We start from the raw sequence: 12215 nt of genomic DNA on the forward strand, positions 1-12215 counted from the left end.
AGAACATTTAAGAGAAGGTAATATAGAAGTCCAGGCATCTACAGTGCTTATGATTTGTCAATGGCTGGTCAATTTTTTGTCAATCATATTGATGCATTTCGTAAAAATTTTGATAAAAAAAAAAATTTAACCAACCCTTACTATCTGGGCACCCGTTGACAAACTATTAGTTAAAAGTTTATTGAGACAAATATTGTTAAATAATTTTCATTTCAAAAACTCTATATAAAATTTGTTTTTTATTCTTATATTATTATTTGTTGTTGGTTTTTTAAAAAAAAAATTTCTTAATCTAAGCTGAAAATTTATAATTTTTACGGCAATATTATGGCGCGTAAAGTAATGTTCGCGATAAAATTGTGCTTGCCGGGATTCACTCTATAAGGGATAAAAAACATTTAGCTTTTGTAATCACATGGCTAATGACACGATCAAGCTTTAGTCTGTCACCTCATCTCCTGTGAGTTCAACCCTCCTGATCACTGGTTGAGACCTTAATGGTTTGCTGGTCTGAAAAATAATGGCCTCCCATGTCAGTATTAATACACTTTTACTTTATTATCTGTTAAGCGAGGCCTGAATAACCATCTAAATTGTCTTAGATGTTTCTGACATGACGTAAAAAATATATAAAGCTTTGTTTAGTGAAATTAAAATAAATAGGTTTATAATAAAATTATTCATTCTTTAACTTTCGTCTCTTTTAATCTTGTGGTCAAACTTTTGATTAAATTTAAGTAAATAATTGAAGTGACTTTAGAAAGTAAAAAAGTTTTTTTTTAATATTCAAAGAATCTACTTTGTGGTCAAACATTCTACAAAATGTTATTAAATATTTGTATACAACAACATATTAACTTTTCTATGAACACAGAAAAGTCGATAAGTGGTAATATACAAATATTTAATAACATTTTGTTAAAAACGATCATTTAAAGAAACACGGTTATTTATTTTTGTCGAGATGCGATCCCTCTGGCAAATGTATGGTAAAACGATGTATGCTAGGTGCACAAATGTCGAGATCCGTAAACTGTGTAAGGTTGAGACATGCGTTATCGACGGAATCCGGAAAAGGGTGCTGCGTTGGTTCGAACAAAGCGAATGGACGATGCGAGTGTTAATTGACGCGAAAAACGAGGAAGACCTAGAAAGATATGGCACGATCAAGTCTATCAAATACTTGAAGATGGACATGTCAAGAGTAGGAATAATCGGCGTGCGTGAATAAGAATATGTATGAATGCAGAGGAAGCGAGGTCTGTATGCAAAGACAGAGTGAAATGACGTTCTTTCCTCTCTGTTTTACCCTCCGGGGAAATGGCGTGATGGTTTGTTTATTTTGTTTTAAGTTGTTTTGTTTGTCGTTTTAATTAGATCAAGTGATTTTTTCAAATCAAAAACCATCAAATATCATCAAAATTAGGACTTTTCAGGGTATTTCGAGTTTTATGGCCTTGTAGAATAGGATTTAGTGACAGTTAAAGTCCGTTTACACTTAAAAAATAAAATATTGTTTTGTTCCAAGACTTGACCACTGTCCACGTGTAAACAGCGATTTGTAGGACATAAAATTGTCCCCAGACATCACCTCTGTAATAGCCGGGCAGGCTTGATCCGCGGAACAATGAAAATGGCGGTAGAAAAAAAAAACTTTTTTTTTGTCATTCAACAATTACATACATCTTGGTACAAAAAAATAATATTTACTGTGAATTCGCTCGTGACAATTGCCGTCGTGTACTCATTTTTGCAGCGCTCATGTGTGAACTTAGACCCGATTTACGTATTTATTTATTTACAACCGTACGTTTATTGTACATTATTTGAGACAATAAGCCCAACTCTATGGGTGTTGAGATGGGACGAGCAATTATATGACACAGACACATGAGTATATCACCACAAATATGGGATTAGAAACATAAAAAAAGATAATAAATAATATTTTAAAAACATATATATGGCACATCAATATGGTAAACAGTAAACTCAAGCTTTCGGAAATCATTAAGAAGTTTCCTATTAAAATCCCTCCCACTAAGGAAAATCCGTCAAAATTGCGTGACCACCGCGCGTGAATTTTTGGACCGTTTGGCATAGGAAGAAGAAGCTTACCCGGACTCTATTGTGACGGAGAATGAGACATGGGAAGAGACGACTAAAAGACAATCACTTCAGTGGTGTCAATCATCTTTTCTATCCACCAAAAAGTTCAAAACGACTCAGTAATCGGAAAAGTTATGGCATCCTGCATCAGTTTTCTGAAACCGTAAGGGGGTCTTTTGTTTGATTTTATCGCTAAAAAGACCACCATTGATGCAAAGATTTACTGCAATTTCCTAAAAAAACTCAAAATAGTCATACTTTACCGCAGAAGAGGAATGCTGACCCGAGGAGTAAGCCTCCTGTATGACATCGCCAGGCCCCACACCGCGAGAGTTACGCATGAGCTGTAGACATCGTTTGGATGGAATACTGTCACCCACCTCCCCTTGTCACCCAACTTGGCGCATACGGACTATCACTTGCACTTAACTCAAAGAGTTTTTAGGGGGGAAATATTATTCCAGCGATCAGGAGGTCGAAGAAGCAATTAAAAAACATTTGAAACAGTTGGAGGCCGATTTCTGTGACACTTGCATACGAAAACTGGCGCCCCGACTATAAAAATATATCTATCTTGACGGCGCGGAAAAAACATTGAAAAATATAATTGTTCGAACCAACGCTTACTGTCTACCTACCTGTCCGACCCATTTTCTGGTGCCCTCCATGTTACAACAATTCTACGTGTGAATGCCGGAAAAAAACATTATATTATTAGTACTAATTATTATTATCCATATTCGTATTTGTGTATATCATCACTGTCATACGTATTATTATATAACTTTTCTGCAACCCATTTTTCAACATGTATACATTTTTACTATTTATATTTTTCTATTATTATTTTGTATATTGTTTTGATAATTTTGTATATTTTTGTAGTATGTTAATATCGGTTATCATACGTATTATTATATAACTTTTCTGCATTCCATTTTTCGACATGTGTAAATTTTTATTATCTATTTTTTTCTATTATAATTTTTATTATTTATATTTTTCTATTATTATTTTGTGTATATTGTTTTGATTATTTCGTTTATTATTTTAATATGTTAATAAATATTTTTGATTTATATATCGAAGAGTCCCGAATTAACATGGAATTTCCTAACAAGTCGGGACATAAAAAACATAAAATTGTGTCTATGATAAAATTGTGTACATTGTTTTAAAGATTAAATTTTTTTACTGACATTTTTTGGTGGAACTGCATTTTAATTAAAATAATAAAAAATACGTATATAGTTTTAAAAATATGTATAAAGTGGAGTTAAAAATACGAATAAAGTGGAATAAAACTACACACGTATTTAAAAAAAAAATCTTTGTTTATTATCTTGTCAATTTCAATTAGGTACAATTATTTTTTGATCTTCCACAAATGTTGTAACCTTATTTTGTCCATGCTAGAATATAAAGTGGTGTGGAAATAATGTATAAATGTAAATATTGCATTAGTGAAAATAAATATTGAGCTCCTAAATTTCTAGACTAATTCTGAAGGCTCAGTAAGAAGCAATGTTATGTATATGAAAGTCTATTTTACATTATGAGGCCGGTATGTTGCGCCATTATCAACCTCCCTTGTACCGCCTGAAATTGTTTGGGGCGGTAGTAAATCATGTGCCGGCAAGCAAGGACAAGGTTTAGTTCTGAAATAGAAATCACGCGACTCCTGAATATATCAAACAAATTAATTTTGTGGTTCCGTTCTTATGCAAGAATTTAATAATTAGCTGACGCAACGATGGGTGATGTATGGTATGATAATTTTATTAAAAGCTTCTCGATGTTGATTTATGACCGAAAGAAGAATGGGTTGTTTTCAATGTCATCAAAGCAAAATGTGCTTGCAATACGTAAATCAATAAACACGTTATTAACTCTTAAAGAGCTTTGATACCAGATTCCTTTACGCGCGGTGATGACTCAATACAATATTTTAAATAATCCCACTTCGCCTGTTTATCTGAGAGAGCTCATCCAACCTCTTTCACAACACGGACTATCTCTTCGTTCTAGTAACGAGAGAACCCTTTTAATACCCTGTCATCGCTCTAATTTTTTTGCCTCCTCTTTCACAGTAGTAGCCGCTCGATTGTGGAATAATCTACCTACTAATGTTAGAGACGCCCCTTCATTATTTACATTTAAGTCAAGATTGAAATGTCACTATCTAAATATTTAAATTGTTCCTTTATCCTTCTTCTTTCCTTCCCATCCCCTCTCCTCTCTTCAAAGTAAAGTGTTATTTTTTTTATACATATATTTATTTTTGTTAATCTTTGCTTTTAATTTTTGTGTAACGGACGGTTAAATATGAGAATGAAATGCAATAATATAGTTAGGGCCCCCGGTATCTGTAGGCTAAATGTTGGACCCACAATAAAGGATGAATATTCCACTTTCGGGTCTGACTTTAGCGATACCGGGGTACTATAGAGCAGGAATTTGTGTTACAGGCCCTAAAAAGGGCCTGAATCTAGACGTTTGACGCGTTATTGCCCTAACATGCATATTTGTATTTGTATAAAGACTAAGGACTGCCTTAAAAAAGGCATTTGTAATTGATGTGGCGCGTGCGGCGGCTCCCAGCGAAGTGACCGGGCCGAGCGCCGGCACCTCCCTATATGCACTTTGGGGGAGGCGCGCCGGCCGGGTATAGTGGGAGCGGTATTTCCCCCCCCACTCCCGTATTGGCCTAACGCCGGTTCGGACGCAGGTAGCGGGAGCCCGCAACACGCCCTATATAATGTGTACATTTTAAAGAATAAATATTGAGTTCGCCTCGAGACATCAAGTTAGTCTGATCGTTTCATTTCGTCACCCCGCCCGACCTCCCGCTCTACTACTGGATCTACACCTTGGACTTGACCATCGCTTCACCCCAGGACTACGAACCAGTATCTTCCACCGACCTACGCAGTGACACCGGACTTGAGAGGAATTTCGAGACTACATAACTTTCGGGATTTACGACCCCGAGAGCGACGACGGCAGCGAGACACGGCCAACACCTACCCCTTGCTACAGGATTGTGGAATACAGTCCAAACTGTTACTTGTACAGTACAGTTTCTGGTCCTTCGACTCGCCGGATTGTGATCTTCAGCTGCCATCTACTTTGAGTCTTCAGCCGAGACGAATCTACGATGCCCGCCTCACTACGCTCTGGAAAGAACGCCGAGGAGCAGCCCACCAAGCCCGTATCGGATGGAGATTCCGATTCGGAAGGTGACATCACTCTTCAGGAAGAAGCAACCCCCTCGCCGACTGCGACTGACGAGACGCTGCAGAACGAGAGATCTGAGAGGCGTCGGGAGAGAAGACACTACGAGAAGCAAATCAAGCAATTGATGTCGCTTTTGGGAACTACAAGCAAGCCAGCCGCTCAGCCAGACACCGCGCAACTCGGAGCGCGGACCGCTCTGGCCCAGGCGGAGAAGGAAGCTACATCGAGCGCGCCCCAGGACCGGGACGCGCTAGTCATTGATCCTGTCTACCCCAAGAGGAACGAGCCTTTCTCTGAGGAGGACAATCAAGAGGCGAGGCCGAAGGAAACGGCGCGCCGCAACACAGAGAGATGGGTCGAGGAGCACACCAACGCCGAACCAGCCGACCGTTTCACGCTGGCACTCGAGGCCTTGCTGGCAAAGCAAGGAGGGAATCGAGGACAAACCCAGGAAGAGGAAACACGCATCGGCGCCATGCTCGCTCGACAGGGGAACGCCAGGGAGCTACAGGACTTCAGCGGCAGCCCCGTGCATTGGCCGGCATTCTGCGACCAATTCTGGGAGTCTTCAGAGCTGTGCCAACTGACGGACCCGGAAAACCTTCTCAGGCTGAAGAAGGCACTCAAAGGGCCCGCCCGGGCGCTAGTGGAGGGACTACTAGTGGAATCAAAGGATGTTCATAAGATCATGAGCACCCTCGAGACGCACTACGACCGCCCGGACGTCATCATGAGCACGCAGTTGGACAAGCTGCGAAAATCACCGCGACTGACGGCAGAAAGCACCATGGACGATTTAGTGGAGTTCGCGATTGCCGTACGGAACATGTGCCTCACGTTGGAAAAGAGGCGCAAAAAACATCTGCATTCGGACGAACTGCTGAACGAGATGGTGCTTCGACTCCCGTTTTTCACGCGGCAACTCTGGGTGATGTCGCGGAAAGGAGCTAACAAGAAGGCAACACTTCGCGACTTCGTGGACTGGATCATGGTTTTCGCGGACAACGCCAAGGACGCCTGCGCCTTTGAAAAGACGAAGTTACCGGCGCGTGGAAAGGAAACAGTGTTCGCGGCGACGGAATCACGGCCAACAACAGACTCAAAGTGCGCGAAGTGCGGCCGTAGCGGTCATAAGTTAAGTGCATGTAACGAGTTTGCGAAGATGTCGTTATTGATGCGACGAGACTTTGTGCGAAATAGAAAATTGTGTTATCGGTGCCTGAGTGACGGACACCGAGCAAACCAGTGCCGAAGCACCGCTAAGTGCAACGTGGGTACGTGTACAGCGAACCATCACAAGTTATTACACGAGCCGCGAGTGAATAGCGCCGACAGCGTTAGTGAGACCGCAATAGTGCCCGACGGGAATCAGTTCGTCGGGGTAATGAGCGGACCGAATAGTGACTCGAAAGTTCTATTAAAAGTGATCGAAGTGGAAATAAGCGGACCACGGGGACGCGTAACAGTGAACGCAATGCTGGACGAGGGTTCCACTATCACGTTGATAGACAATGAAGTCGCGAACAAAGTGGGAGCCCGCGGACGCAGTGATGTGATCTCGATCCGCGGAATCGGTGGAAATAGTGCAACAATAGACACGCGCCGAGTGCAAGTGAACATAAAAGGAAATAGTGACATTTCATATCGCATCGGAGCGAACACAGTGCGAGAATTGAACCTTCCACAAGCGCCGTGTGCACGCAGTGGAACCGCGAACGGTTCGAGAATTGTCAAGCCACAAATGATCATCGGGCAAGACAACGCTGGCGTAATAGTGTCGCGGGAAGTGATAACGAACGGTGATGAAATCCGTTCAAGAACCTTGTTAGGCTGGGTGACTCACGGTAGAGTCAACGGCAGCGCACTGGCGCAAAACAACATTACGCTCGCGACTATGAGTAAATCAAAGTGCTCTACGGTAGTGAATCGCGAGTGTAGCGGGCTTGTAATGCCGCTTGCAATCGCGGAAGTGAATAGCGAGTATAGCTCGCTAGTAATGCCGCTTACAATCGCGGAAGTGAATCGCGAGTGTAACGGGCCAGTAAGGCCGTTTGTAACCACCGAAGTAAATCACGAGTGCCGCGGACAGAACGAGCGTATCGTGTCGGAGCTACCCACAAGCCCGACTGACAGTGATAGTGCGCAGCAAACCAAGTGCTGCGTTAATTTAGCAAGTCTTGTAAAAAATAACTTCACAATCGACTCGTTGGGAGTAACGAGTGCCACGCGCGTTGACAGACAGATAACGCGCGCATACGCGATCATGCAAGCCACGACAAAACCTCTTCAGGATGGACATTGGGAGACTGGACTCTTGTGGAAAGACGGAGATACGTGGTTGCCCAACAATAGGCAACACGCTCTCAGCCGCCTGGAAGGAGTGGAAAGAAAATTAAGAAATAACAGAGAGCTTGCCGCCGCATATCATGAGAAAATGAACGGATACTTACAAAAGGGATATGCATCCGAGGTATGTGAAAGTGAATTAAATAACGTACCAAAGAGGTGGTACCTGCCACATTTTGCGGTCATTAATCCGAAGAAACCCGCCAAAATACGGGTAGTCTTCGACGCCGCAAGCAAGTATAGAGGCGTCTCTCTCAACGACAAGTTAATGGCCGGACCGGACCTATTATCATCGCTATTGGGAAATATGTTTCGATTCCGGGAGGGACATATAGCGCTTGCGGCGGACATAAGTGAAATGTTTTTACAAATAAAAATCACAAAACAAGATCAACTCGCTCAACTTTATCTCTGGCGAGATAATCCGGAGTCGATGCCGAAAACCTACAAGATGACGTCAATGACTTTTGGAGCCGCGTGCTCACCAAGTTCTGCGCAGTATGTGCGAAATACAGTGGCCGAACAGAGTCAGAACGAGTTCCCGGAGGCAGCGGCGGCATGCAAATCCAAATTTTATATGGATGATTATTTGGACGCCATGGACGATGCCGGCGCTGCTGAGAAAATGGTCCGGGAGGTATCCGAAGTCCTACGCCGAGGCGGGTTTACACTGACGAACTGGGCTAGCAACAAGAGTGAAGTGCTCAGTTCGGTGCCGCCTGAAGCGCGCGCCGCGCCGGCCACGCCGATATACCTAACGGAAGCGCACGAGACGGCCGGCGCTACAAATGAATTCACAGGACGAGTCCTGGGAGTGACTTGGAGACCTGCCACAGATGAGTTTATTTATCAATTCGACGACCCACTCGGCCAGGGTAGCGACAGTTGGCCCACTAAAAGGGAGCTGTTGAGTGCAGTGATGCGAGTTTTTGACCCGGTCGGATTCCTGGGATGTCTCGTCATCCGCTCTAAGATGCTCCTACAGGATGTATGGAGGGCTCAAACCGGATGGGACGAAACGATAAGAGAAGATCATAAGACTAGATGGCAAAATTGGATCGCACAGTTAGAAAATTTAAATTGCGCCATCCCCAGATGCGCCATAGTAAGTCGGTGGAACCGCCGAGAACTACATCTATTCAGCGACGCCTCGGAAGTGGCGATCTGCGCAGTAGCTTACTACGTGGAGAACACGACCGAGGGCAAGAAGACCACCTTTATCAGCAGTAAATGCAAAGTGACGCCGTTAAAGGTGATGTCAATACCGCGCCTTGAGCTACAGGGCGCACTCATGGCGGCCAGACTGGCGGCCACCATCAGGAGAGAAACCCAGTGCGCCATAGAAAAGGTGGTGTACTGGACTGACTCCACAACGGTCCTGTGCTGGATCCGGTCGGAGCCGCGCGCCTACTCAACGTTCGTGGCCAATCGGCTAGGTGAGATAGACGAACTCACCGACGCCGCGGACTGGAAGTGGGTGCCGACAAAACTCAACCCCGCCGACATCGGTACGAGAGATGGCCGCCCGCTTGACCTGTCCCTCGAAGGAGTATGGTTCCAGGGGCCAGACTACCTCCGGCAAGGAGAAGAATCATGGCCTCGAGAAAAGAAGATGACGCCCACTCCGGACGATGCGATGCTGGAGAAGAAAGCAGAGCGAGTGGTACTGGCGATAACCACCAGCGAGGCGCTACCCGCGCCACAGCGATTCTCGTCGTGGAATCGCTTGATAAGGACAACGGCGTGGGTACTGCGCTTCGTGAGAAAAAGCCGCCGAAGAGACGGCGCCCGCGAAGTTGGCGAACTGACGGCCGGGGAGCTAGAAAATGCTGAGCTCCATTGGGTCCGTCAGTCGCAAGCGGACGCTTTCGGCGGCGATATACCTACCCTGAGACGGGGGGAGCGACTCCCTGCGCGGAGCCGCCTATACGGGCTGACGCCGCACATAGACGACAAGGGTGCCGTGCGAATGGGAACACGCTTGAGGAACACAGATACATCAGAAGGACTGAGGGCGCCTATAATATTGGATGGCGCCCATAGATATACCCGCCTGCTCCTGGAGGAGTACCACAGACGAGCCGGGCATCCGGGGACGGAGAGAGTGTTATGTGACGTGAGACGTAACTTCTACGTGCTCAAGTTACGAGGGACGCTGAGAAATATAAGTCACAGATGCGCCATCTGCCGAGTTCGGCGAGGACGAGCCGGCACACCGCAAATGGGCCAGATACCGGAGGCGCGAGTGGCCAGCTACCAACGACCATTCACCCACTGTGGGTTGGACTACTTTGGCCCCCTATATGTTACGATAGGGCGACGCCGGGAGAAGCGATACGGTGTCTTATTCACCTGTATGACGACCAGAGCCATACACCTCGAGTTAGCATCATCCCTGACAAGTGACGCGGCCATCCAAGCCATCAGACGGATGACCGCTAGAAGAGGCCAACCGAGGGTGATACATTCCGATAACGGAACAAATTTTCACGGCGCCGACAGAGAAATGCGAGAATCAATTGCCGATCTCCATAATGACGCCGCATTCCAAATAGAACTTGCAAATAAAGGCGTAGAATGGAAGTATATACCGCCATCCTCACCGCATATGGGTGGCGCGTGGGAGCGACTAGTGAGATCAGTTAAAACCTCCCTAGTCGCTATCCTCAAAGAACAATCTCCACGAGAGGAGACCCTGTTGACGGCGTTTGCCGAGGCCGAATTCTCGGTAAACAGCCGTCCCCTTAGCCATGTGGCGGTGGACCCCGCAGATGAAACCCCATTGACTCCGAACCACTTCCTAATTGGTTCGGCCGGGGCACGCACACATCTCGCCTTCTACCCCAAAGAAACGGAGAATATCTGCCTGAGAAAGCAGTGGCGGATAGCCCAGCAACTAGCCGACAAATTTGGCGACGCTGGCTGGGCGAGTTTCTGCCTACACTAGCACAGAGGAAAAAGTGGCTCGATAGATCGGAGCCATTGAAAGTCGGCGATCTTGTAGTGATCGCCGACCCGTCATCACCCCGCAACCAGTGGACGAGAGGGAGGATCATGGAGATACGACTGGCTGCCGATGGACAGGTGCGGACCGCACGAGTTCAGACGGCGGCCGGAGAATATGCCCGACCAGCGATCCGGCTCATCCCACTACTGCTAGAGGACCGTCCAGAGAAGAAGATGCCCCCGCAGCCGAACAGCGTGGCATCGGGGGGAGTGTAACGGACGGTTAAATATGAGAATGAAATGCAATAATATAGTTAGGGCCCCCGGTATCTGTAGGCTAAATGTTGGACCCACAATAAAGGATGAATATTCCACTTTCGGGTCTGACTTTAGCGATACCGGGGTACTATAGAGCAGGAATTTGTGTTACAGGCCCTGAAAAGGGCCTGAATCTAGACGTTTGACGCGTTATTGCCCTAACATGCATATTTGTATTTGTATAAAGACTAAGGACTGCCTTAAAAAAGGCATTTGTAATTGATGTGGCGCGTGCGGCGGCTCCCAGCGAAGTGACCGGGCCGAGCGCCGGCACCTCCCTATATGCACTTTGGGGGAGGCGCGCCGGCCGGGTATAGTGGGAGCGGTATTTCCCCCCCACTCCCGTATTGGCCTAACGCCGGTTCGGACGCAGGTAGCGGGAGCCCGCAACACGCCCTATATAATGTGTACATTTTAAAGAATAAATATTGAGTTCGCCTCGAGACATCAAGTTAGTCTGATCGTTTCATTTCGTCACCCCGCCCGACCTCCCGCTCTACTACTGGATCTACACCTTGGACTTGACCATCGCTTCACCCCAGGACTACGAACCAGTATCTTCCACCGACCTACGCAGTGACACCGGACTTGAGAGGAATTTCGAGACTACATAACTTTCGGGATTTACGACCCCGAGAGCGACGACGGCAGCGAGACACGGCCAACACCTACCCCTTGCTACAGGATTGTGGAATACAGTCCAAACTGTTACTTGTACAGTACATTTTGTATAAATTGTAAGATTCAATATGTCCATGTATTTATAATTTTCTCAAACTGAACGGTTTGGGTAGGTAGGAAGAAATTGCCTTAAGGCAATATGCCCGCCCTTATATGTATATTTATTGTATATGTATATAAAGTGTCAAAAATAAAATAAATAAATCATCGTGTCACCACAACCAGAACATTGAGACACACGTTTAAATAATCCTTTTTCTTAACCTCTAAAAAATATTACATAATTTAGGCCTGTTATAGCAAAATGAATTAAAAATCATGAATACGTCGGTCATACATTTTATTTTCCGAACACGATGTGAAAATGTCCATTTGAAGATTCCAAAAAATAAAACTTCATCGTTGAAATAAATAAGAGAGATAAGTCTTGTATCCTGTGTAGACTTGTGTTACACCATAGCCAACACAAGAGTTAAACATTTTTTACGATTGAAAATTTGAAAAGATTAACAGATATGTACTTCAACAGTAATGAAAAATACGATTGAGATAGAAATGTGGATTTTTTTCATGATGAT

At 45.1% G+C, this 12215-nt stretch overlaps 1 protein-coding gene across 1 annotated transcript; it reads left to right on the top strand.

Moving 5' to 3' along the window:
• The first annotated feature begins 5266 nt into the window (after nucleotides 1-5266).
• On the top strand, nucleotides 5267-10925 carry LOC148279688 (uncharacterized). The gene is made up of 2 exons (XM_088229516.1): nucleotides 5267-10618; nucleotides 10665-10925. The coding sequence occupies exons 1-2, from the start codon at nucleotides 5267-5269 to the stop codon at nucleotides 10923-10925; spliced, it is 5613 nt and encodes a 1870-aa protein (XP_088085642.1).
• The last annotated feature ends 1290 nt before the right edge of the window (nucleotides 10926-12215 follow it).

The sequence above is a fragment of the Micrasema longulum genome, unplaced genomic scaffold (genome assembly GCF_059751315.1).
Source record: "Micrasema longulum isolate JH-2025_06_02 unplaced genomic scaffold, ASM5975131v1 h1tg000678l, whole genome shotgun sequence".
NCBI lineage: Eukaryota > Metazoa > Arthropoda > Insecta > Trichoptera > Brachycentridae > Micrasema > Micrasema longulum.